The sequence below is a fragment of the Juglans regia genome, chromosome 2 (assembly GCF_001411555.2).
Source record: "Juglans regia cultivar Chandler chromosome 2, Walnut 2.0, whole genome shotgun sequence".
Lineage (NCBI taxonomy): Eukaryota > Viridiplantae > Streptophyta > Magnoliopsida > Fagales > Juglandaceae > Juglans > Juglans regia.
Genome location: NC_049902.1, coordinates 3,619,434 through 3,646,467, shown reverse-complemented (window position 1 = coordinate 3,646,467; position 27,034 = coordinate 3,619,434). Strand labels below are relative to the sequence as shown.

The 27,034-nt window shown below is 39.4% G+C and overlaps 3 protein-coding genes across 5 annotated transcripts; 2 read left to right on the top strand and 1 right to left on the bottom strand.

Annotated features, from left to right (window-relative positions):
• Positions 1-981: 981 nt before the first annotated feature.
• On the top strand, positions 982-8,594 carry LOC108999147. The gene is made up of 4 exons (XM_018975943.2): positions 982-1,479; positions 2,750-3,121; positions 3,227-7,697; positions 8,004-8,594. The coding sequence occupies exons 1-3, from the start codon at positions 1,348-1,350 to the stop codon at positions 7,655-7,657; spliced, it is 4,935 nt and encodes a 1,644-aa protein (XP_018831488.1). The 5' UTR covers positions 982-1,347; the 3' UTR covers positions 7,658-7,697; positions 8,004-8,594.
• A 2,125-nt stretch (positions 8,595-10,719) lies between these two features.
• On the top strand, positions 10,720-19,982 carry LOC108999146. 2 transcript variants are annotated; one of them, XM_018975942.2, is made up of 3 exons: positions 10,720-11,177; positions 14,751-15,122; positions 15,204-19,982. In XM_018975942.2, exons 1-3 carry the CDS (start codon positions 11,148-11,150, stop codon positions 19,674-19,676), a joined length of 4,875 nt encoding a protein of 1,624 aa, XP_018831487.1. In that variant the 5' UTR covers positions 10,720-11,147; the 3' UTR covers positions 19,677-19,982. The 2 variants fall into 2 exon arrangements, with proteins under 2 accessions (XP_018831487.1, XP_018831486.1); XM_018975941.2 differs by having other exon boundaries at positions 10,720-11,182.
• Positions 19,983-21,591: 1,609 nt separating this feature from the next.
• Positions 21,592-26,797, bottom strand: LOC108999100 (rac-like GTP-binding protein 3). Of its 2 annotated transcripts, XM_035686410.1 has the most exons (9): positions 26,761-26,797; positions 26,532-26,616; positions 26,106-26,193; positions 25,830-25,939; positions 25,636-25,699; positions 24,510-24,574; positions 24,362-24,427; positions 22,457-22,551; positions 21,592-22,014 (listed from the first exon to the last, which is right to left on the bottom strand). In XM_035686410.1, coding segments are annotated over exons 1-9 (615 nt in total). In that variant the 5' UTR covers positions 26,763-26,797; the 3' UTR covers positions 21,592-21,974. The 2 variants fall into 2 exon arrangements, with proteins under 2 accessions (XP_035542303.1, XP_018831443.1); XM_018975898.2 differs by having other exon boundaries at positions 26,532-26,795.
• Between the last annotated feature and the right edge of the window lie 237 nt (positions 26,798-27,034).

Genomic DNA, 27,034 nt, shown 5'->3' with positions numbered 1-27,034 from the left:
CAATATGTGATTTGTCATCTTTGTCAATATATTTAAACAAACACATATTTAAGTTAAAAGAATAAAAATAACAAATTGCATACTGATTAAGTGGATGTGTGCGATATAAGTTTTTCCGATAGAATTTCAGTAAAAGAATAGATACAAATCAATTTAAATATAAATCTAATAACTCATGTATTTCATATCTTATTATTAGGAAATAGAAATACACATGATAATCTTCCAATTGTTTCAAACTAATTTAAAAAAAAAAAAAAAAAAAGGAGAGGAAATGTCCATTTTTTGAAAATTTTATTTTGAGATTTTAAGAATAGGAAAGGCATATGAAGTTTGAATGTCATGATGAGGTAAGCAAGAACATCAAGAAAATGATTTCGATGTCAGAAAAAACAGAACAAAAAATTAAACATCAAAAGCAGGGGTTGGTTTTTGCTTTGTTTAAAAAACACAGTTTGTAGTTCATAGTAATGTGTGTTGGAGCAACGCCAGACAACCTTAACACCCATTCATCATCTTAAAATCCCCGGCCCGGTCCTCGACTCATGATGTCATGGGATTCATGTTGCATGTCCCCTCCTTGAAATTACCATCTTACCCTCCCTCCCTTTCTCCTTCCATCACCGTTGGATCCACATCCACCCAAAAAATGAAAAGTCAATTGGGCTGCTCCTCTCCTCTCAGGTTGGTCAACATTTCTGAGTTCCCTTTCAATCTTTAAATAAAAATAAATTAATTAATTAAGTAATTCAGAAAAAAAAGGGTCATGTCTGTCTGTCAGTCTGTCTGCCGGTCAGTCTCATTCCCCTATTTTAATATTTAATATAATAATAATAATAATATTATTATTATTATGTTCACGTCATCTCCCCTGCCTCACCCGCCTGTTACTCTTATCATTCTCCTGCCCGCCCTGCCCGATCTGCCCCTCCCTTCTCTACCAAGTACCAAGCAGTACGCCTCTCCTTTTTCTGACGTCTCGTTTTCTCTCTCCTCTTCTTTTCTCTTCTCTTCTCTTCTATTCTCTCTAGATCGACAGCCGGCTCGATTTCGCTCTGTTTTTTATTCCCTGGATCTGAGGTTTGATTCGATCGATTGGTCCGGACGGGAAAACTCTGTAATCGGGATCGAATTGAGGTGCGGATGAATTAGGGATTGGAGTTTTTTCGCGGATGAAATTTTGGGGGCTGGGGTTTCGGATCGATCTAGGGCTTTCTGGGACTGTGAATTTGCGAGGAATTGATGTACGTGGAACTGGTGGCGTGCGATTAGAGGTCTGGAATTGATGGTACTCGTGGTAAGGGTTGAAGTTGGGATCGAAGGAGGGATTGGGGAAAATGCAAGGCTATGCATGGGCAGGTTGGTGACGAAAGGAAACGGAGTCGGCACATGTGGACAGTCCCCACGCGTGTAATCGTAGCTGCCACGGCCGATGGTTCTTCTTCGTCGACTTTGTCTTCAGCTAATTCGTTTACCAAGGTTTAGTTTTTTCCTTTTTTCTGGGGCTTTTTATTTTTCTTTCAACTTTTATGTTGGATTTGATTTTTGGCTCTGATCCTTTGGTGGCTGTAAATTTGTGCTGTTCGGGACTTGAGGAGTAGAATTTTTAGCAGTCGAGAAGATGGAGTGATATTTCGTGAATTGTGGGGCATTTTGGTTTCGCCCATTTGGAAAGAATCTGATTTTATGAGGGGTTTTTCCTTTTTGTTTGGGTAATGGAGAAATTGAGGAGCAGAGGAAAATATGTGAATTTTATGAAATTTTATTGATGTTAAAGCGAGGAATCGAGGCCCAATTTTTGTGGAATCATGGGTATGGCTTGATTGATATGGAATCGAGGTGAACATATATAGATTGAGGTGAGCGGAAAAGAATTTTCATATTGGCTTGCATGATGGAGGCTGAAGGCTAGGAGTATGTATCCATTTTATGATTGGACTGATTGACGTTGTGGAAAACTAAACTTGGTTTTGTGAAATTAAATGAGAATCTTAGGAGGAGTAGTGAGAGCAAATATATAGGCTAATCGCTGAGCTATAAAGGCACTGAAAAGTGAAACCTTCTGCGTTTGCACAGCTTTCATATTTTTATTGGTATAAAACTGTTTTAATCCTGTAGCAGAAGAGGTTGGTTTCAGGCTGGCCCTTAGATTTGTTTATTTTTCTTAGACAGAATACAAGTAGATGGGAAATGCTTAAATGGTCATTATATATTGGCTTGTGGGTGTAGACACACACAAAAAAAAAGAGAAGGTATTGTTGCTTGGTATAGTGCACATGATTTGGCATTATTTCCATAATGCCAATTGTTGGACTTCATGGCTCCTCAGCATGGAGTTTAAGGCCTCAAAAAGCATCACCAAAGTTCAAATCCTTCAATTTAAACCTTTGATGGCCATCCCTTGGGATTAATAGTGGTAATTTCCCAGTATGTACGATACAGGGGCCTAGACGTGCTTGGGGGGTGCTCATGTTGCAGTGTAGTGGCTAAAATTATAATCTGATAGAATTTGAATTGTTGTTATAAGTAATGTCCAATTTTCTGACTTGATGAAAATAGGGATTGAATTTATTGGCCCTTTACATATTAAAGTGTTCTACCAAGATGGATTATTCTTATATGATTTTTTGTATAGTTGGTTGTACACAATGGGCACTATCTGTTTGTAATCTACTTTGATTGTGGATGTGCATTTATTTTCTCAAGAACACTTAATTTACAATTACCCTTTTCTTTTTTAACTTCTTAGGATGGACGCAAGATCAGTGTTGGTGACTGTGCTCTTTTCAAACCACCTCAGGATTCCCCACCTTTCATCGGAATAATTCGTTGGTTGATTGTGGGTAAAGAGAACAAGATAAAGTTAGGTGTGAATTGGCTATATCGGCCTGCTGAAGTAAAGCTTGGCAAAGGCGTGCTGTTGGAGGCCACGCCAAACGAACTCTTTTATTCCTTTCATAAGGATGAGATTCCTGCTGAATCGTTACTGCATCCTTGTAAAGTTGCATTCCTTCCCAAGGGCGTTGAACTTCCACCAGGGATTTTGTCATTTGTCTGTCGGCGGGTTTATGACATTACGAACAAGTGTTTATGGTGGCTAACTGATCAAGATTATATTAATGTTGGTTTTTAACACTTGTACATATATCTATTTGTTTCTGTTTGTTGATTATTTGTGGCATTAATGCATTTTCGTCTTAAAACTAAAGATAATTTTTGTTTGCAGGAACGACAGGAAGAGGTAGATCAGCTGTTATATAAGACACAGATGCAAATGCATGCAACATTGCAACCAAGTGGCAGATCTCCAAAGCCAATGAGTGGTCCAACATCAACATCACAGTTGAAAGCTGGTTCAGATAGTGTTCAGAACAGTGCCTCTTCTGTTCCTGCTCAAGCTAAGGGGAAAAAAAGGGAGCGTGGAGATCAGGTATCTGAACCTGTCAAACGAGAGCGTGCTACAAAAACTGATGATGGGGATTCTGGTCATGGTAGACCGGAAAACAATCTAAAATCAGAGATTTTAAAAATTACAGAAAAAGGAGGGCTTACAGACTCTGAAGGTGTTGAGCGATTGGTGCAACTCATGCAATCTGAAAGAAATGAGAAAAAAATAGATTTAAATTGCCGGTCAATGCTTGCTGGTGTTATAGCAGCCACAGATAAGTTTGATTGCCTTAGTAGGTTTGTGCAGCTCAGGGGTCTGCTCGTATTTGATGAATGGCTCCAAGAAGTTCATAAAGGGAAGACTGGTGATGGTAGTAGCCCCAAGGATGGTGATAAAACTGTTGAGGAGTTTCTCCTGGTCTTGCTTCGTGCTCTTGAAAAGCTGCCTGTAAATCTTCATGCCTTACAAATGTGCAACATTGGAAAGTCTGTGAATCATTTGCGCACTCAGAAGAACTTGGAAATCCAGAAGAAAGCAAGGAGTTTGGTTGACACGTGGAAAAAACGTGTGGAGGCTGAGATGAACATCAATGATGCAAGGTCCGGTTCAAATCAGGCTGTTACCTGGCCTTCAAGACCACGGCTTTCTGAAGTTTCCCATATTGGGAACAGACACTCAGGTGCATCCACTGATGCTGCAATGAAGAGCTCGGTTACGCAGCTCTCTGCATCCAAAACTACTTCAGTAAAGCTTGCCCACGGGGAGAGTGCAATCAGGTCTCCATCTGCATCTCCAGGTTCTTTGAAATCAGTGCCATCTCCTGCACCTACAAATACTAACGTAAGAGATGGCCAGGCTCGAAATGCCGTTGGTGTCAACTCTGATCTCCATATGACAACTGCGAGGGATGAGAAAAGCAGCAGTTCTAGTCAGTCTCACAACAACAGTCAATCATGTTCTAGTGATCATGCTAAAACTGGGGGGCTTTCAGTGAAGGAGGATGCTAGGAGTTCTACTGCCGGTTCAATGAGTGGAAATAAGATCTCAGGTGGTTCTTCACGGTATCGGAAATCAGTCAATGGATTCCCTGGCTCTGCCGTATCTGGGGTTCAAAAGGAAATTACTTCAAGCAAAACTTCCTTGCATAAAAATCCAGCTTCTGAGAAGCTAACACAATCTGCATTGTCATCTGAGAAGACACTCGATGGTCCTGCTGCTGACGGTAGCAGTCACAAATTGATTGTTAAGATTACAAATCGAAGCCGCAGTCCAGCACAAAGTGCCAGTGGAGGATCAATTGAAGACCCTTCAATCATGAATAGCAGAGCTTCTTCTCCTGTACTTTCTGAAAAACATGATCAGTCTGATCGTAATCTGAAAGAGAAGAGTGATGCTTATCGAGCTAATATTACTTCAGACGTGAATACTGAATCCTGGCAAAGTAACGACTTTAAGGATGTACTGACTGGGTCTGATGAGGGTGATGGATCCCCTGCAGCCATTACTGATGAAGAGCGTTGCAGGACTGGTGAAGACTGTAAAAAAATTGCAGAAACTAAAGCTGCTTTCTCTCCTTCAGGGGAACATGAATTAGGGAATTTGCAGGAAGCTTCTTTGCGTTCTATTAATGCTTTAATTGAAAGTTGTGTAAAGTACTCAGAAACTAATGGCTCTATGTCCATTGGTGATGATGTTGGAATGAACCTACTTGCTAGTGTGGCAGCCGGTGAGATGTCCAAGTCGGATTTGGTTTCACCCTCTGATTCTCCACAAAGAAACACAATTGCAGCTGAGCACTGCTGCACAGGCAGTGATCCCATGGTTAAATCATCTGAAGCAGATGACCTTGCTAGAGCAGATGACCTTGCTAGAGAAGAAAGCCAGTCCAATGATGGTGCTGATGATGAGCATGAGAAGCAGGGTGTTAATTCCAGTAATCTTGAGCCTAAGGCTGGAGAAGGTAATTCTGCCTATTTGGTTTGTGAGGAGAAGCCTGTAAGAGAGTACCATGGGCATCTAAATTCTTCTGGTAGGCATATGCAGCAAACTGCAGAGCCATGTGTAGAAATTGATGAAAAATCTACTGAAATAACTGTAGCTACTTCAATGGATTCCTCCCCTGTAAGCTCAACAGAGAAAGGTGTGGACATTGAAGGAGGCCAACCACTTCAGGAGAAAAAGGCGGTTGGTGGGGTGGTTTTAGATGCGACTTTAGATATTTTAGAAAAGACTAGTTGCACTTTGCTGAAGGAAGAAAAGTTGAATGATGAAGTTGTGGGTCTTGAGGTTGAGATGGAAGCTGTTGAAGGGTTGGATGGTGATGTCCAGGCAGAGCAGAAACCTTCTGCATCCACAATGCATTCTGAAGATGTGAAAGGACGCAATCAAGAACTGATGCTTCCTTCTGGTGGTGGGAAAGACTTGCTTTCAGAAGATGTCAGTGAACTGAAGGCTGAAAAGATTGATGAAACAGATGCGAGGAGTTTTGCGAGTCAGACTGACAAAGAAAGAAATGAGTGGGACAGTAATGCTCCTACAAGTCCTGAGAATCTAATTTCGGTCGGTTTAGCTGCCACTCATACTGATCAAAATGGAGTGCAGCTGGGGGAGAATTTGGAAAGCAAGGACGATCTTGCGCAACGAGGGATACCAGCTCCTCACATAGTTTCGTCTGCACTGACTGTGCAAGAAACAGAACAGCCTGAAAACTCTCGGGGACCCAAGTGGACTGGCACAGAAGCAGAGGCATGCACAACAACCAATGGAAATACTACTACTCTCTCTGTTGCCGGGGCGTCAGACATGGATGCAAAAGTGGAATTTGATTTGAACGAAGGCTTCACTGTAGATGATGGGAAATTTGCGGAACAGAATGACTCACCGGCACCGGGATGTTCCACTGCCATTCGTTTGGTCAGCCCATTACCTTTTTCTGTTTCTTCTGTGTCTAGTGGCCTTCCTGCTTCAATCACCATCACTGCTGCTGCAAAGGGCCCCTTTGTTCCGCCAGAGGACCTACTGAGGAGTAAAGGGGAACTTGGTTGGAAGGGATCAGCGGCCACCAGTGCCTTTCGGCCAGCTGAACCCAGGAAGGGCCCGGAACTGTCACAGGGCACTGCAAGCATCTCCCTTCCTGATGCCACAGCTTGCAAGCAGAGTCGTCCTCCTTTGGATATTGACTTGAATGTACCGGATGAGAGAATCCTTGAGGATTTGGCTTCACGAAATTGCACTCAGGAGCCTGATTCTTTATCTAGGCATCCATATAGTCATGAAATGGCACACAAACTACTGATAGGTTCCAATACTGTTCGTTGTTCTGGAGGACTTGATTTTGATTTGAACCGAGTTGATGATGCTTCTGATATAGGGAATTACACAACAAGTAATAGTTTTAGAGTTGATGTTACACTTTTTCCAATGAAATCATCATCAGGCAGTGCTCTTAATGGTGCAGCAAGTGGTCACAGGGACTTTGATTTGAACAATGGACCTGTATCTGATGAGGTGTGTGCTGAACCTTCACCATTTAGCCAACAAGCAAGGAGTAGTTTGCCATCCCAAAGGTCGCTTTCTGGCCTTAGAATGAACAATTCAGAGATGGGGAACTTCTCACCCTGGTTTCCTTCAGGAAGCACATATTCTGCTGTCGCTATTCCATCAATTATGCCTGATAGAGGGGAGCAGCCTTTCCCAATTGTTGCAGCTGGTGGGCCACAGAGGATGTTGGGTCCCACTAGTGGCAGCAGTCCATTTAGTCCTGATGTCTACAGGGGGCCAGTGTTGTCATCCTCTCCTGCGGTGCCCTTCCCCTCCAGTCATTTTCAGTACCCTGTTTTCTCTTTTGGTACCAGCTTTCCACTGCCATCGGCCACTTTTCCAGGTGGTTCAACAGCATACATGGACTCATCATCTGGAGGGAAGGTTTGCTTTCCTGCAGTCCGTACACAGTTTTTAGGACCTGCTGGTGCTGTTTCATCCCAATTTCCTAGGCCTTATGTTGTTAGCTTCCCTGATGGTAGCAGTAACAGTAGTGGTGAGAGCAGTAGGAAATGGGGAAGGCAGGGTTTCGACCTTAATGCTGGGCCTGGAGGCCTAGATGTGGAAGGGAGAGATGATATGAATTTTCCACCGAGGCAACTCTCTGTTTCCAGTACACAGGCTCTAGCAGACGAGCAAGCAAGGATGCTCCAAATGACAGGTGGTGTTTTGAAGAGAAAGGAACCTGATGGATCTTGGGATGGGTATAAGCAATCCTCGTGGCAGTAGGAATGAGTAATGGAACAATCTAGTGATCCATGACAAGCTTGTAAGTTTTATTTTCTGTATATAGCACCTCCATGTGCAAGTCCAGTCACCTAGAAGCGCAATAAAGGATCTCTCTTATTTCCTTTAGCATGCTTTGGTGAAATATTTTGTAGAACTTAAGTTTTTCCCATCCTATTCACACATTTTTTCTCCATACCTGTTGTCATGCTCTTTTTTTTTTTCCTGTTTCTTTTATTTTATATTTACACGAGAGCTCTCTTATTCTAAATTTGTTTTTTTATAAGTCGCATTCTAAATTTGTTATTACTTATGTTTTAATTTTAATTATGTTGTGATTTCTCTTCAGTGCTACGAGGATGGGTGTTGGCTAATCCCCAGAGGTCGCCACCTGACTTGTGTGCTTTTCGAGGATGGGTGAGAAGTGAGTTACCTGATGTTGTTCATAGTCTCCTACCCCCATCCTTTCGCTTTATCAAATTGTATTTTAAAGGAATCTATCTGGGGTCCACCAGCTATTTTTTCCTTGAATTTGTTCTGGGTGGTTGCAGATCAGTTCTCCTTTGTAGATATTTTAACTGTTGGAAAGCATGCTGTCTGTGTTACCCAGACATTCGAAATTGGTGCATTTCTGGTATTCTTTGCGTCACCGATATATGCCATTGGACTAAAGGCATCCCTTCTTTTTTACCCTCCCATATGGAGGTTGGGTTGCTGAACTACTTTTAAACCAACACCTTGTGATTTTTTTGTTTAATTTCTTTCTCTTTGCCTTTACTCTCTTCCTTCGAATCACATATATATAAAATTGACTGGTCACCGAATTTTGGAAACTGAGCTTCTCTTGTTTTGGCATGGTTTAGTTGCTGTGCTTGATGTTGTATTATAACTCTTATTATTTTGTTTATTGACACTAATATGAGACAGTTCGATTTTCAGTCCCAGCTGGTTATCAATGTTTATCACTCACCATTCAATTACATTGAGGGCCCACGCTTAGAGCTGTTTGGTTTTCCATTATTAAGATTTTGAGGTCCTTTTTTGTTTCAATTTGAAGTTTCTGTTGCTTATGCGCACCCAAAAAAAGGGTTTTTTTTATTTTTTATTTATGTTTAAATTGTGGTGCTAAAGTTCTCACATAATGTTTAGATAGTGAATGCAATTATCATTATCGATGTCTTAAAGCAGATAGTGGAATTAAAGAGTGCTTTGTTCGACTTGGTACGAAGCTGTATTGCTGTAAATGTATGTGGAGCATTTGTTATAAAGATTATAGATATATGACATCTGATTTTTTATTTTTTCGCCTCCCGTCTGTCTCTAGTTTCTTTTTTTATTAGTTTTTATTAATTATGGACGGGTAAGATTGGTGCCTATGGCATATTTGGAAAAAGAGTTTGAATTGGTCTAGCTGGATTAGCAGGTATGCCAATGGGTTTGAAGAAAAATTGTAGAAACACCCACACATGGAACTCCCGAAATTAGAGAGCCAATCTAATGAATTATTTCACCATAGTAGGAGGTGGCCCCTTGGAAAGCATTGAAAAGTGGTGAAAGAGAACACCTCCAATGTACATCTTCAAGAGTAGTTACACACAAAGTGTGTTTAACTGCACGCATAGCTGCTCGAGTGTATTTTTTAACCAGTATTAAATGTTTGAGGCTCATTTTATGTGTTTAGATCTTTCAAACTCAACTTTTAAGTTTTATAACCCTCTTACTGGCATAAGAGAAGATGGCTTTGATTCTAGGAGAGGTTGGATGTAAATCTCTAGTGCTTGGATCTACAAACCCACACCCTGAATTTGTTGGCAAGCCATGATAGTTGTTGTGGTGGTGGCAGAAATGGTAGCACAATAGAAGAAGAGGCTAAGGAAGAAAAGATTTGGAAGAGCAAGATGGAAAAGTTGGGGGGAGTAGGAGTCTATCAACAAAAAATTTGATATAGATACCACATTTAGGCTACATTTGGAATATGGAAGCAGCTGAGTTCAAATTTAAGGCTAGCCCAACATTAAGTTGAGTTTGGATATTGAAGTGAGTTGAGTTGAGTTGACTTGAGATGATAAAATATTATTTTTTAATATTATTATTATTTTGAGATTTAAAAAAGTTGAATTATTTATTATATTTTTTGTTGGAATTTGAAAAAGTTGTAATGATGAGTTGAGATGAGTTGAGAGTGGTTAATGATCCAAACGAAGCAAAAAACACAACTTCCAAATCATTAAACCTAAAATTTGAGAGGAGGCTTTGCATTTTGCAGCATTTATACGAAGATGCACAAAAATACATTGTCCCATGTAAATTTCAACATTTTCCATATCAAATTTGCCCCACACTATAAAACAACTACAATGTCGATTTGTATCCATCACGTATTGTGCTATGTGCTGTACTGTTTGTGGTCCACTATAAAATACAGACCATACTATAAAATACTATATCTTTGGAAAATTATCCCTATCAACGCCAAACTGCCTACCTTCATTTCTTCCATCGAAGGAAACTCACTAGATTGTCTGCTATGCAATTCTCTCTACCATGCCATGCTGCTGCAAATCATTAACACTAAAATTTTGATTTTTTCATGTGAGTCTCATATTTATTCTCTTTTTTTAAATAGAGTATACGAGATTTGTACATTCTAAAATTGTGCAAATAATTTCTCTATTTTATATATTTTTTATATGCTATTATTTTTTAAATTATAAAATAGATTTGAACCATAAGTAAAGAGTCTATAGTTTTATATACAAAATTATATTCTCAAGACAGTATACGTAGTAAAGTATTTACGTTGCGTAGTTTGATTTAAAAGATAAATTTTAAAATTTTAATTTTATAAATTAAATTTTATCATTTAAATAATATATATGATAATATGATATATTTTATAAGTCGATTTGAGAATATATATACACACATACGTTACTTATAAACCGGGTACAAAGACCCGATTTAGATGATGATTTGATTTCAACCAATTTCACGCGGATTTCGAAACCGACCCTACCCGGCCCCCGGCCTCAGCCCCGTTGCCAAGTCTAACTACACCTTTCCTTTACCCTTTTCTTTCTGCCTCTCCCCTTCCTTGTCTCGCTCTCTCTCTAGATTCCCGCACTTCCTCTCTCTAGCCCCAAAAAAGCGCACTATTTCGGTGGATCTGAGCTTCAATTAGGCCGATTAATCCGGACAGAATCCGACTCGAATTGAAGGTATTAGAGTTTCTGTTTTGTTCGTGGAATAAATATCGATCTAGGGTTTTGTGGGGCTTGAATTGGTGAAAAATTTGAGGTAGGGAAGTTCCTGGCGTGGTGAAGGAGGTTGGGAATTGATGGTACTCGTGGAAGGGATTGAAGGAGGGATCGAAGGAGGAGGGATTGGGGAAAATGCAAGGCTATGCATGGGATTGGGCGGGCTTTTGAGGAGAGGAAACGGACTCGGCACATGTGGACAGTCTCCACTCGTGCGATCGTAGCTGCCACAGTCGATGGTTCTTCGCCTTCAGCTAACTCGTTCTGTAAGGTTTGGTTTTTTGGCTTTTTTTTTTTTTTTTCCCTCAAATTTTCTGTTTGACTTTTGCTAGATTTTATTATATTTTGTATGAGATGTTGTGGGTGTTGCATTTAGGGGGTGGCTTGGTTTTAGTTGGTATAAAAAGTAGGAAATGAAACTGATTTCCCGAGAAAGGAAATGCTTAATTGGTTTTGGTGATGGGGATTCGAGGAAATGAATGATAATTTTTTTTTTTTTTTTGTGAATTATTTGAATTGTACTGAGTGGTACAAATTGAGGAAATAAACCTTATTTTGTAGTAAAAATTCGTGGTATTCGTTTGGGGGAATGGGGATTTCAGGAAATGAATCGTGGATTATGTGGAGTTGATTGATGGGTGTAATGTGAAAATGTATCCGGTTTTCTGAAGTTAAATGGGCTTGAATTTGCTAAAGGCCTCTGCCTGTTTTGGGATTTTTGGTGTTGGGGGAAATAAAGGTTCTTTTTATTGCATTCTTCTTCTTCTTCTGTTTTCTTTTCTCTCTTTCTCTGGATTTTCCTCTTCCCATGGAACATGTTAGTTGTAACGTGCCTTCCCTCCTCCTCTCACTTCGGAAAGATTTAGCAGTATTTTTTTTGTAAATGGGTTTAGTGAGAATTGCTGGTTTTATCTCGGTACTGGAGGTTTGTGTGTTGTCAGTTGGATGCGCTTTATAGTCCCTTAAGTCTAGGAAAACTTATGAAATTGCGGGTCCCTGTGGTCTACTCATCCTCTACTTGATGGATGTTTTATGATGTCAGTTTTCTGGCCTTTGTTTATAGTCAGGATAGCATATGGTTCTTACCACTACGCAAAAGAACCACTACTTTATTTTGCTTGACTTATATGTTCAATGTTGTTAATATGCTAGTTGAGTGGAACTGGATTTAGAACTATCTGCATATAGTGATCTAGAGAATATCAGCTCCAGTCTTCACAAATTAGATGTGGACCAAACATTTCCATCAGTTCCTTTCCCCATACCAGAATATGGAGCAGACATGTGGGTTCTAGATGATGGATAATGCGCCAAACATGAATTGTATGCTGCCACCTATGGGTGAGCAACTGAAAGTGATTTCTAGGCTTGGAGCCGCACGTTTATTGGACTAAGAAAACCGGGAATTTATTTCTTGGAGTATTGAGTTTCTTATTGATTAAGTAAAAACAGTTTTGATTAACTTTTTAGAAACTGAAATAAGGATAGACTCTTTTAAGACTGAAATAAGGATAGACGTTTTTCAACACAGATGGTGCTAAAACAGAAACGGGCTTTTCTTTTTTTTGATAAGTAAAAATAAGACTTTATTAAATCACCAAAGTAACACGATACAAAGAAAATGCCCTGTTTATGTAGGCATATTGGAAACTAGGAATTCGTGAAAGTCCATGACAGAAACGGGCTTTTCTGATCATGGAAACAGATAAAAATTCATCTGCTTTGTTATTCTGGATATTTGATTACGTAGAAAGGAGGTGTCTTAAGTGTATTTTTAAATTTATCAGAATGTTGAACTTGGGAATCCTGAAATTTTTATGTTGTATCAATACATTTTTCCATAAGACACTGTGGATATACCTTCTGCAAATCTAATTTTTAGATCAGGAAAATTGTTTAATTGCATCAATAACCATCAAGGTGGAGCTGTTTACATACAATCTGTGTCGATAAAAATTTATAAATCTTGTACCAATCTTTCTGACTTGCATCATAACTGCATAAATGGTCTTTACAGTTTACATAGTCATCTTGCATAAATTTCTAGGTTCGCCTGGTGCCTGTGCACCTTGGAGAGATCAAGAAAAACTTCTATGTATCAAGAAAAAAATTCAATATATTAGTGAGTCAATTTAAACAATTTGACTTCTCTTTGAGATGTTATACACATTGGTGCCTCGTATAGGATTCATGGCTGGGAATTTAGTAGTAATTCCAAGGGGTTAAGATTTCCATCTCTTCAACTTGGGGCTATGGCAGCTCAAGAAGTTTCATCGGATTTTCCAACAAGGAAATGAGTCTTCACTGTTAGCTCCTTTTACAAGGTACTCACACAAGTGCCTGACAGTCAATTTCCTTGGAGAAAGCTCTGGTGCAATAAGGCTCCTCTCAAAGCTTCTTTCTTTGTGTGGACAGCGGCTTTGGGGAAGATTCTTACTACGGATAATCTGAGAAGACGAAACATAATCATAGCAGATTGGTGTTGTATGTGTAAAAGAGGGGGTGAATCGGTGGATCATTTACTTTTACATTGCGAGGTAGCCAGGACTATTTGGGATGCGGTGTTTAACAGAATAGATCTAGCATGGGTGATGCCAGAAACTGTGATGGATGCTTTGGCCTGTTGGACTTCAATTCGAGGAATGAGACAGATTAAAGCGGTTTGGAAGATGATCCCAAACTGTATTTTGTGGTGCTTATGGCAGGAGCGCAATGAGAGGATTTTTGAAGACAAAGAGAGATCAATAGCAGAGCTAAAAATGTTATTTTTTAGGACCCTTTGTACTTGGGCTCATGCTGTGGACTTTAATGGCATGGAGTTTCATGAGTTTCTAGTTTCTAATGTTCCCACCTAGTTAGGATGGGAGCAGCAGAACTTTTCTTTGTAATTGACACTTTTTGGATGAATATATACTTATTTTACTTATCAAAAAAAAAAAAAGAAGTTTCATCGGATTGAAATACTTTCCTCTTTGCTGGTCAGTCATTGGGAAATTGGAATATATTTGTTTTTTTTATAGGCAATCAAGAAATTTTATTCATTGAAATAGACAAAGCCCAGGTACACAGTTAGTATACATGAGAAGCACCTAGTTAGAGGTTACAATCGAAAATAGAAAGTCAGGGACCCTTAGTCCGTACAAACTATGGCCCCCGCCCATAAGAACAATGACTTAAAAAAGAAAACTTTTAGCTCAGCTCATCCGTCGTTCTCTTGCAATCTTCAAAGCTTCTAGCACATCTCTCCCTCCAAATAGACAAACACATACATTGGGACTATATTTGTAATAGCTTGGTACCTGTGGTACAGGGGACTAGACATTATCAGGGATTAGTTTGCTACCAGAAGAGCCCTTGTTATCCTTGTAAGAAGTTTTGTAATGTTTCCATTTCAATGAGGTGGCTATTTTAACATTTTTATTTGAACTCTTATAGTTATTCAAAAAATGCTTTTTCTCAATCTAATTTTGACTGCTCAATTCCAATCCTGATCTTATCCCAAAACAAAGATTCCTAATTATGATACTAAAACATACTTGAATTTCTATGGTTTAGACTAGGATCACTGATCAATGATAATCCTCTTTATTGCATTAACAATAATTCTGCTCTCTGTCATATGTTATTCAACTTAGGAATAATAATTTGTTATGGGGTGTAGCTGGAAGGTCAGCTTAAGAATAATAATGAAAATTCTCTTTTTTTAGCGACTCCAGCTGTTTGTAATCTGTATATTCTGTTAAGTGTGTGTGTGTGTGTGTGTGTGTTTTCTTCTCCTCAGGATCACTGTTTTCTTGATTAACTGAAGTCGTCTTATTTCCCCCCTGATACACATGTAGGATGGACGCAAGATCAGTGTTGGTGACTGTGCTCTTTTTAAACCACCTCAGGATTCCCCACCTTTCATTGGAATAATTCGTTGGTTGGCCGTGAGTAAAGAAGATAAATTGAAGTTAGGTGTGAACTGGCTATATCGTCCAGGTGAAGTAAAGCTTGGCAAAGGCATCCTGTTGGAAGCTGCGCCAAACGAAATATTCTATTCCTTTCATAAGGATGAGATTCCTGCTGCATCGCTACTCCATCCGTGTAAAGTTGCATTCCTTCCTAAAGGTGTTGAGCTTCCATCAGGGATTTCATCATTTGTGTGTCGGCAGGTTTATGATGTTACAAACAAGTGTTTATGGTGGCTAACTGATCAGGATTATATTAATGTGAGCTTTTTATGCTTTTGGACATCTTTCATTTTGCTCTCATATGTTGAAGTTTAGCATAGTGTTACCTTCATTTTACAGGAACATCAGGAAGAAGTAGATCAGCTATTACGTAAGACGCGAAGTGAAATGCATGCAACATTGCAGTCAGGCGGTCGATCTCCTAAGCCGATGAGTGGTCCGACATCAACATCGCAGTTGAAAGGTGCCTCAGATAGTGTTCAGAATAGTGCCTCGTCTGTTCCTTCTCTAGTAAAGGGGAAGAAAAGGGAAAGGGGAGATCAGGCCTCTGAGCCTGTCAAACGAGAGCGTACCACAAAAACAGATGATGGGGATTCCTGCCACAGTAGAACGGAAAGCAGTTTAAAATCTGAGACTGCCAAAATCACCGAGAAAGGAGGGCTCATAGACTCTCAAGGGGTCGAGAGACTGGTGCAGCTCATGCAGTCTGACAGAACCGAGAAGAAAATAGATCTGACTGGGCGGTCTATGCTTGTTGGTGTTATAGCAGTCACAGATAAGTTTGATTGCCTTAGTCGGTTTGTGCAGCTCAAGGGCTTGCCTGTATTAGACGAATGGCTCCAAGAAATACATAAAGGGAAGATTGGTGATAGTAGTGGCTCCAAGGATGGTGATAAATCTGTTGAGGAGTTTCTCTTGGTTTTACTTCGTGCACTTGATAAGCTCCCCATAAATCTTCAGGCCTTGCAAATGTGCAACATCGGGAAGTCTGTGAATCATTTGCGTACTCAGAAGAACTTGGAAATCCAGAAGAAAGCAAGAGGTTTAGTTGACACCTGGAAGAAGCGTGTTGAGGCTGAGATGAACATCAATGATGCAAGGTCTGGTTCAAATCAGCCTGTTCCCTGGCCAAGAACACGTCTTCATGAAGTTTCCCAAGGTGGGAACAGACACTCAGGAGCATCCACTGATGTTGCTATAAAGAGCTCAGTTCCACAGCTCTCTGCATCTAAAACTGCTTCAGTTAAGGTTGTCCAGGGGGAGAGTACTTCTCGGACTGTATCTGCATCTCCAGGGTCCATGAAACCAGTGCCACTGCATGCACACTCAATTACTAACTTGAAAGATGGCCAGCCTCGACATGCTGCTGGTGTTGCCTCTGATTTCCCTCTGAGTACTGTGAGGGATGAGAAAAGCAGCAGTTCCAGTCAGTCTCACAACAGTCAATCTTGTTCTAGTGACCATACTAAAACAGGAGGACTTTCAGGGAAGGAGGACACAAGGAGCCCTACTGCTGGTTCAGTGAGTGGAAATAGGAAATCAGGTGGTTCTTCACGGCATCGGAAACCAATAAATGGCCACCCTGGCTCCACACACTCTGGAGCTCAAAAGGAAAGTGATTCTAGCAGAAGTTCCTTGCACAAAAATCCAGCCTCAGAAAAACAATCACAATCTGGTTTGTCATGTGAAAAGGCACTTGATGGGCCTGGCATTGAGGGTAACAGTCATAAATTGATTGTTAAGATTCCTAATCGAGTTCGCAGTCCTGCACAAAGTGTCAGTGGAGCATCATTTGAAGACCCTTCAATTGTGAATAGCAGAGCTTCTTCTCCTGTGGTTTCAGAGAAGCATGATCAGTATGATCGTAGCTTGAAGGATAAGAGTGATGGTTATCGAGCTAATAATACGTCAGATGTGAATACTGAATCGTGGCAGAGTAATGATTTCAAAGATGTGCTGACTGGTTCTGATGAGGGTGATGGATCACCTGCTGCTGTTACAGATGAAGAGCGCCCTAGGACTGGCGACGAGGGTAAAAAATTAGCAAAAGCTAAAGCTGCTTCATCATCATCAGGAAACAAATTTAAACCATGGAATTCACATGAGGCTTCTTTGCGCTCTATAAATGCTTTGATTGAAAGTTGTGTCAAGTACTCAGAATCGAATATATCTATGTCCATTGGAGATGATGTTGGAATGAACCTGCTTGCTAGTGTTGCTGCTGGAGAGATGTCCAAGTCTGATTTGCTTCCTCCCACTGATTCTCTGCTAAGAGACGCACCTGCAGTTGAGCCCTCCTGTACAAGTAGTGATTTGAAAGTCAAATCATCTCCCATTGATGACCTTGTTCCAAATAATAGCCAATCTAACGATGGTGCTCATGTTGAGGATGAGAAGCAGGTTATAATTTTCAGTAACGTTGGGCCAAAAAATGGAGAAAGTGATCCTGCGTCTTTGTCTGTTGAGAGAGCTGTCGGAGGGGATGGTGGGCAATTTAATTCTTCAAGTATGGACTTGCAGTCAACTGCATACCCATGCAAAGAAAGCAGGGGAAAATCAAATGAAATAACTGTAGCTGCTGCAGTGGCTTCGTCCCCTGCAAGCACAATGGAAGAAACCATGGATATTGAAGGAGGCAAACCTCTTCATAATGAAAAGGTAGTTGATGGGGTGACTGTAAATGCCATTCTAGACGCTAAAGAAATAGCTGGTGGTTCTATGTTGGAAAAAGAGAAGTTCAGTGGTATGGTTTCAAGTCTAAAAGTCCAAATGGAAGCCATTGAAGGCTCCTCGTCATACCCATGTCTAGAGATTGATGGCACGAACAAGAAGGCTAGGAATGAAGGGTTGAACGGTGGTGTGAAGACAGAAGAGAAGCCTCCTGCTTTGATAATCCATTCTGAGGTTGTGAAAGGAAACGATGAAGAGGTGCTGCGTCCTTCTGGTGGTGAAAAAGGTTTGGTTCCTGAAAATGTCATTGAAATGAAGGTTGAAAAGTATGAGGAAAGAGTTGCAAGGAGTCATTTTAAGCATACTGAGATAGAGAATAACGAGTCTGAAGGTAATGCTCCTGCAAGCCCTAAGAATCGGATTTTAGTCGGATTAGATTCAGTTCATCCTAATCATGATGAGGAGTGTCTGGAGGAGAAGTTGGAAAGCAAAGGAGTCAATGAGCAAAATGGTAGACCAGCTTCTGACAAGGTGTCACTTGCATTTCCTGTGCAAGAAACGGAACAGCGTGAGAGGTCCAGAGGGTCCAAGTTGACTGGTACAGAAGCAGGTGATGCTGAGGAATGTACATCAACCACTGCAGATGCTTCTTGTATATCTGCTGCCGGGGTGTCAGCTATGGATGCCAAAGTGGAATTTGATTTGAACGAAGGCTTTGCCGTTGATGATGGAAAACTTGGGGAGAGAAATAACTTGACAGCAGCAGGATGTTTAGCTGCTACTCATCGGGTTAACCCATTACCTTTTCCTGTTTCTTCTGTGTCTGGTGGTCTTCCTGGTTCAATTACAGTGACTGCAGCTGCCAAAGGGCCCTTTGTTCCACCAGATGACCTATTGAAGAGTAAAGGAGAACTTGGTTGGAAGGGATCAGCAGCCACTAGTGCCTTTCGGCCAGCTGAACCTCGGAAAGCTCCTGAGATGCCACAGGGCACCACATCCATTCCTCTTCCTGATGCTACAGCTGGCAAGTGTGGTCGCCTCCTTTTGGATATTGACTTGAATGTCCCCGATGAAAGAATGCTTGAGGACTTGGCTTCTCGAGATTCTGCACAGGAGCTGGGTAATTTACCTGGCCTGACAAACAATCGCGGAATGGCACGTGAGGAACTGATGGGCTCTGCACCTGTTCGATTCTCTGGAGGTCTTGATCTTGATTTGAACCGTGTTGTTGATACTACTGATATGGGCTATCACTCAACCAGCAGTGGTCGTAAAATGGATGTCCCACTTGTCCCAGTCAAATCACCATCAGGTAGTCCGCTTAATGATGCAGCGAGTGCCTGCCGGGATTTTGATTTAAACAATGGGCCCATTGTTGATGAGGGGAGCACTGAAACTTCACCTTTTGTTCATCTTCCCGGGAGCAGTTTGGCGGTCCAATCTCCTGTTTCCAGCCTTCGAATGAGCAACGCCGAACTGGGAAACTTCTCACCGTGGTTTCCTTCAGGAGGCACTTATTCAGCAGTATCAATTATGCCTGACAGGGGGGAAAATCATTTCCCAATTGTTGCGACTGGTGGGGCGCAAAGGTTGTTGGGTCCTACTGCTGGCAGCAACCCATTCAGTCCCGACGTCTATAGGGGGCCAGTGTTGTCATCCGCTCCTGCAGTGGCGCCCTTCCCTTCTAGCCCTTTTCAGTACCCCCCCGTCTTCCCTTTTGGCACCAGCTTTCTTTTGCCTTCAGCCAGTTTTTCAGGTGGTTCAACAGCATATGTGGATTCGTCATCTGTTGGGAAGGTGTGCTACCCTGCAGTCCACACACAGTTTTTAGGACCTGCTGGTGCAGTTTCATCCCATTTTCCCAGACCTTATGTTGTTAGTTATCCTGACAGTAGCAATAACAGTAGTGGTGAGAGCAGTCGGAAATGGGGAAGGCATGCTTTAGACCTTAATGCGGGTCCGGGAGGCCAAGATATTGAAGGGAGAGAGGAGACTTCTCTTCCACCAAGGCAACTGTCTGTTGCCAGTTCACAGTTTATTGCAAACGAGCAAGCAAGGATGTACCAGGTGGCTGGTGGCGTTTTGAAGAGGAAAGAGCCAGAGGGAGGTTGGGATGGGTACAAGCAATCGCCTTGGCAATAAAAAAAGAAAAAAAAAAAGAAAAAAATTAGATTCTCACAATCTGGTGATTCATTAAAGCTTTTACAACAGTTCTTGATTCTGTGTTCGTCACTTGTAATGTGCATAGTCCAAGTCACCAGAGAGGGAAAGAGAGTCACTGTAAAGTTTCTCGGATTGTGCAAAGGGGAAAGAAGATGGGAAAGGGTTTTGTTTAAGAGTAAATTTCTAAATGACGAGAAATTTTTGTGTTTTCTCCATCTATGTATGCAACTTTTTCCTTTCCTCGTTAGCTAAATAAGAAAGGTAATATGTTGCATATTGCACTAATTGTGATTCATGAGAAAGGTTACTTTCTTTTCCGCCAAAAAGAACTTTTCTGAGGTGAGGAAATTTCATTAGGTGCAGTCCATGTCCGTGGTGGAAAGAGGTAAAATCGATGGAGAAACACGAAACCATTCTGTTTCAACTTAAAATACATAATCTCCCCATTGATTCTTAGAGCAATTTTAATAACATGTTCACAATACATTTTAGTAATGGTTGACGCTATTTTTGGTAGATGGTAGTGTTGATAGTGTGAAATGAATAAATTGCATATAATGAATTAAATACCAAGACTTAAGTCTTGTTTGGATTCAGAAAGCATTTTAACTTATCTCATTTAATTATTACAACTTTTTTAAATTTTTAAATAAAATATAATAAACAATTTAACTTTTTCAAATTCTAAAATAAAAATAATATTCTAACAATATTTTATTCAACTTTTATCTCATCTTATCTCTTCTCATCTCACTATCCAAACCTCCTTTAATGGGATTTGATACGGTAGTCCACGTCCACAAGGTTTGAAGGTAAAACCAGTGTTTCAAATACCGTACCGTACCACCCGGTATAGCTGACATATGCCGTACCACCTGATATTTCGGTCTTTAATTTTTTTTTTAAACTACAAGCTCATTTTTTGACCCTCAATTTAGACTAGGCTATTTATAATTTATATATATGTATTTATATATAATTTATTTATATATAGACTAGTATTTTGGAATATAATTTTTATATATTTATATATATAATTTATTTATATATCGACTATTCCGAAATGGTACATGAAATGGTACCGATACTGAAATATTTCGTTCCACTTCCTTGACCGGTACGGCATCCGGTATAGTATTCAAAACATTGGGTAAAATCCACTATGATCTCCAATTAGCTAGGATGTCGGTATAAAGTCTCTTTTTTGAAATACTTTATTTTTTATTTGAAAGTTTGAAAAAATTGTAATGATTAGTTTGAAAATTTTGTATTTAAATTATGTTTGGGAATAAGATGGGATGAAATAAAATGAGATCAAATGAGAATTTTGTATCTCATCTAATGCCCCAAACCTGCCCAGGTTGGCTCAAGTGATAAAAGTATAGTCTTCGTGGTATTCTCTCTCCAAAGTCAAACGTTCGAATCCTATTGGGTGCAAACAATTTGTAGAGACCATTAGGTTAGGAAATTTTCCTTTCCCATTGAACTACTAGAAGTGCACCCACTCATGACCTATACTCGTGTTTCTAAAATTTTTTGCTTCATGGTAAGTGGTATGTTTACATGTTGACCGGCAAACATCCGACATAAATCCTGTGAATTTGAACTCTTTGAATGCATGCATAACTTATCAATGAAACCGGGACTCAAATTTATTGAACTGTATGGGGGAAGCAACTACATACCATTTACCAACAAGCGTCTTACTGATTACAACGAATTTTTATTTTTATTTTTCATTTTGTTGATAAGCAACAAAGTTCGTAATCAGTACATGGTGCATTTGCGGTATTTTCTTCATAAAATCAACAATAAATATATGAGACGAGAAAGCTAGTGAATTCAAACAAGTTCCATGTTTTGAAGGTTGATAGAAGTAGATGCATCATTTCTTACTATTGCAGCTAATTTGAAACATCACTACATCGTGAATAGAATCAATTAAGCAGACCAGTATTGTTCAAGACGAAAGGGAAGGGAAGGAAAGAAAGAAAGAAAAAGAAGGAAAAGCTAAGCTTTGATCTTCAATTTCTTTACAATGAAAAATAAGTAAAGCCAACATTAGTGTGGACGGGTATACCATTTTCCAGATAATTATAGCCAAAACAGTAGAATAAAATAGTCACAGAGACAGAGCAGGTGACCTTTGGAGATAGCAAGCTAAGGTATATTTCAAAAACTAGGAGGAAAATCAAACTAACACGATCCTTACAGCCTCACTGCAATGAAAAGCTTCTGGATGAGATGGCCAACGCTGAAATTCCAGAGTAGATGGTTTCATTTGAGACACACAAGACTCCTCCCACGAAAGAGATTTCTGCAGTATTAAGTAACAAATTAAGCTCAAGAAACTGAAGAATCAGGGAACCAGAGGTACAAGAATCAGAAAAGTTAAAGATGACTTTTTTTCCTCAGCATACTCAGCTAGCCAAGGCACTAATCAGGTAGTACCAATTCGACGATGCATATTATGGTAAAATCTACAGCAGTGGTAATGTGAGAAAATGATGCAGAATCAAAGCAATTTTGCTAGGGCTTAATTTTGAGATTGGGAAAGATAAATATGAAGAATAAATCTTCATATTTAAGAGGAAAGCTAATAATAGTGCAATGCATGTAATGCCAGAAATACATTCCCTTAGATGAGCACATTAGCCATCCATAATCCCCAAAAACATAATGGAATATAGTGCCCAAAACATTGAATAAGTGAAGAATGGTAAGCAAGCCTTTTAATTGTGAGAAAAGAAGGTACTGACAATAGGCATCCGCGACTTGGCTTGTTCTTCTCTTTTTGCTTCTGTTGTGGCTTGATAACCACCTTGATTGCAGCATCAAAAACAGCTTTCACATTCTGCAATTGCAATGTAAACAGACAATTACAGCACGAGGACAGATACAAAGTAAGGTGCCCATAAGAGCAAACAGTGAAGATAAGTCTCCCAAGCAACCAAAATTCATACAAGTCGAGAGGTACGCAGGATTCTTTAAAAGTGAGATATTGAACCACCCAAAGGCATCACTAGCAATGCAAATATCCACTCTAAATGAGTATTAGAAGGTTGATAAGGTATCTAAACTGCACATTCTGGGTAGGGATTTCATAAGAGGTATTTAGCATACATTCTTGGAGAGACCCAAGCAATGCTGCAAGAATATCATTTGGGGGAAACTGGCATCTTAAATTTCTTTCCGATGAGTGAAAACTGGCATACTAACTATATATCATTAGGCGATCATTGTGGTGACAAGTTAGTAGCTTCTGCATTTTGTCTCAAGAGAACTAAATTTCTTTGCAGAACAAACTACCTGTGTCCCTAAAATATGGCCGCAATTGAAAAATATAAAAATTAAGAACCAAAATTTTAAAGGCTTCCCAGCCACTCCCATGTAATCAGTATCTGCTATTACCCATCGACAGTGCAGCTGACGAGCAAATTTAAAACGCTTCTTTTGACTTTTGGCAATGGAAAAACATTGTGAGATAGCCAAAAACTAAATCCCATACTATTGGTATGGGAAAGAGTCAAATCATTATGGCAAAGCATAATATAAGTGAGTCAGTGATGCGCATTCCTTTTTGTGTCATTGTCCTGCTACCATATTTTTTAAAATAGTATCTGCAGAACCTGCACATCTGATTTGGAAATAAAATATATTCACTGGTCAAGGTCTTTTGGGAAAAATACATTCTCCACCCTCTGAATCAAAGGGGTCTTAAACTTTGCACCCCCAGCAATCAAAACTAACACATTGCACTCTCAAACTATCAAACATTTGTTAGTTGGAGGGTGAAAAAGTGGATTTTCCCTGGTTTTTCAGTAATACATCAGACATATTTAAAGCATTTTCTGGACTCTGGAACTTTTGTTCCATTGTGAAGTCTTGAATGGTAATTGATCCCTTTGTATTTCTAGGATCCCACTAAACCAAAACAATGGAAAATGTTAAGTTTATATATTTTTTCTAAGATAAGTTCATGATGATTCTAAACTTTTTAAGCTGGGAAAGTAGGTCCCATACACCAAGTGCTTTAAGTCGGTCACATTCTAAGACCCAAGTTTTCAATTTTTTGATATCATAACCCAATGCCATTTCCAATTCATCCTGCATCCCATGGTGGAGATGGGGTGTAGGTCAGGGGATCCTTTCCCTTACCACCCATGGGATGGGGTCACTAGAAGGGGGATTGTGGAAAGTGGCCCCACCCCAGGGGGTGGCACATGGGGGTGCCCTCATTTTTCTTTTTTTATTTCTTCGCTCCACGAATGAAAGAGAAACCCAGAAGGAAAAACCTGTTCTCCCTTTTCGAGGTCTTGCATTTTGGGACTTTTTTTCTTTTCTTGGCCATGTGGTAATGAATGATTGGTCTAACGTGTACATTTTGATACTTGACATTCCTTCATTTAAAACTGGACAGAATGAATTATTTGACAGAAGGCTAATATCTTAGACCTTTAATTATTAAAATTAAAAACTCAAAGTCCTAATTTGGGCCTTTGGCAAAGGGTGAAAACTTGCAGGGATTTTGGTCAAATTTCCCTCATATCTCTAGTCAATAGAGTTTATTCCAGTTGAACGAGCATGCTACATTTCTGTTTTTTGCAACTGAAAATGTACTTCTGCATTATTTACATTTTAAGAAATTCCTAGTTCATTCATACCTGCTGAGTTTTTGAGCTGCATTCTATATAATATGTAGCACCGATCTGATTACGGAGTTCCTCACCCTGATTACATGAAACCATTACCATAAATGGCACAAACCATAACCATCAAGATGTAGAAAGCAACTAATGGAAAAAATCACACCTGTGCAGTTGTCACAGGCATCAATCCAGGATGATCTGCCAAATAGTGCTTATCCTCGCGAAGATCTGCACATTAAAAACCAGATATTAACTACAGAAATCAGTGCACATGACTAGGCACCAAGTTAATTGACAGATGAATAACAATACACTCTGTGTAAGCTCTAACTTGCAAATTTTATATTCTAGCTATTACCAGAATATGAATTAAAATTGTCTACTATGTTTTCCTTTACAATAGTTAAATTCTAGGTACTTCCTGCTTATTATAGAGACCTAAATAATGACTTCCAAGTATATGTCATTTGAAGATTATAGAGACCCATTACAATGGACAATTGCAACACCAATTCTATTGAGGTTATTAAAATGTTAAACTTGCACTCTCTTTATATCAAATAAAGCAACATGTCAAAGGTAATAAGACCTTAGGGAAAAAAAATTGGTTAGATTGCTGAAATCAATGACCAAGGGTGTGATCCATCCATGGTTTCATGAATATGTAAGAGAAAAATAAAGATATTTGACAAATATTAGGTTCGCAACAATGTCAAATATACATCTGATTAATGGCATACAAAGAACACATTCAGAGCAGTATGTTAATCGAGAATGAGTACAGAATGTTTTCTACCATGATATTTACCCCCCTAGTTCCTTTCAAGAAGGAGACCACGCTTATTCCATCCACCCAAATGAAATTCATGAGTCAACATAACAGGGTTCCTATCAAAGGATCTTGCTCTTCCAACCATATTACAATTATTACCGATTGAAAATCATAAACGTGTAAAATTTGTGAACTATTCAAAATATGCATGTGATATCCCATATAATATGGATAAGGGTAGGTGGTGTATGAGATCCCACATTACTTGGGAATGAGAAGTTCTTGCACTTTATAAAGTTCCAAAGAGGCTCCAATTGTATTATTGACTGGTCCTTTTGTAGTATAGACCATGTGGTTTGGGTCTTTCATTGGAGCGTTACAATGCATGTCTCCATGTTTTAACAAAGCATACTTCTTCTCATATTAGGGTCAGTTTTGATTGATAGAGGTCACGCCTTCTATATCATTTTTCCAACACATCTACAGTAATTGCATCTATAGATTTTTTGTAACTTACCCGATTTGGTGCCAACAAGCACCACGGGAGCTCCAGGGGCATAATGATGAAGTTCAGGGATCCACTGATCAAGAAATTAGATTTACAAATAGCTGATTCATGTACAGAACAAAGATCGGCAAAAAACCAAAGACAATGAAATTTAAAGATATCAAAGACAACTCCCTCAAGAATTAGAAGACTTTTTGTCAAACCTTTTTCAGTATATTTTCATAGCTTGCACGACTAACTAATGAGAAAGCTAAGACAAAGACATCTGCCCCTCTGTAGCTCAATGGCCTTAACCTATTGTAATCCTCTTGCCCTATAAAAGTACAGTGAAAACAGATGTTAAGTTACAAACTTATTTTATTTGGAAAACCTGTTTTATGGTAGAAACAAAATCTAAGTGAAAACTTCTTGGATCAGTTTAAGAAAGCAAATAAAACATGAAGCTGAAAGTGTGGTTATAGGCATCGAAGAAAGTATACCAGCTGTGTCCCAGAGGCCTAAGTTGACAGTGGTGCCTTCAACTACCACATTTGCACTGAAGTTATCAAAAACAGTGGGTATATAATCCTGATAGAGAAAAATTCCATGAATTCAGAAAAAAACTAAGAATTACAGAGTCTAAGATGACAAGAAGAACAATAGAATAATCTTTTCCCCATTTTAGCCTGAAACAACATGAGTTGAAACCAAAATAACATTTCATAAAACCCACATAATTATTAGAAGAAATGAAATAGAATGTAAAAGCCCACAGGGAGGTTTTGGCGCGAGAAGGGGGGGGGGGGTGTTGAGCAGTTTTTCTATAAAAAGTACAAATATTGAACAACGAAACTGATTAAAATGATGATAAAAACAATCCAAAAGAGAAAGATCCAGTTGGATCTTTGAAAGAAGCCAGAACATACAGTAGGGAATTTGTTACTTGTATAGCAAATAAGCATGCATGTCTTCCCTACAGCCCCATCTCCCACTGTCACACATTTAATGAACCTAGAGGCGCTTGAAGCCATTGAAACCAAGACGAAGAAGTAGAAGTAAGCTCTCAGTGCTCAAAACATATAGTAGAAGTGTTTGTTGGGTTAAACAAGTTTGTTGCTTTTGATTCAAAGTGAGAGAGAGAGAGAGGCAACTCACATGATTCTCACTCATTCACCATCTCTGTAGCAATTCTTTCTACCTCTTCGTTGGTTTTAATCTTTTATTTTGCAAATTAAAATATGGTTTGGTCATGATAATTGATTTACTACTTGATGGTGGTTCTGCATACACAATCATTTTTACATGTTTTGCCAACATACAAAAATAAATATTCCCATCTTCAGATTTTTTAGATAAAACCTACCATTTAAAAAAAAAAAAAAAACCTTGAGTAAGGAACATCATTTCATATATTGAATTTTGATGACCT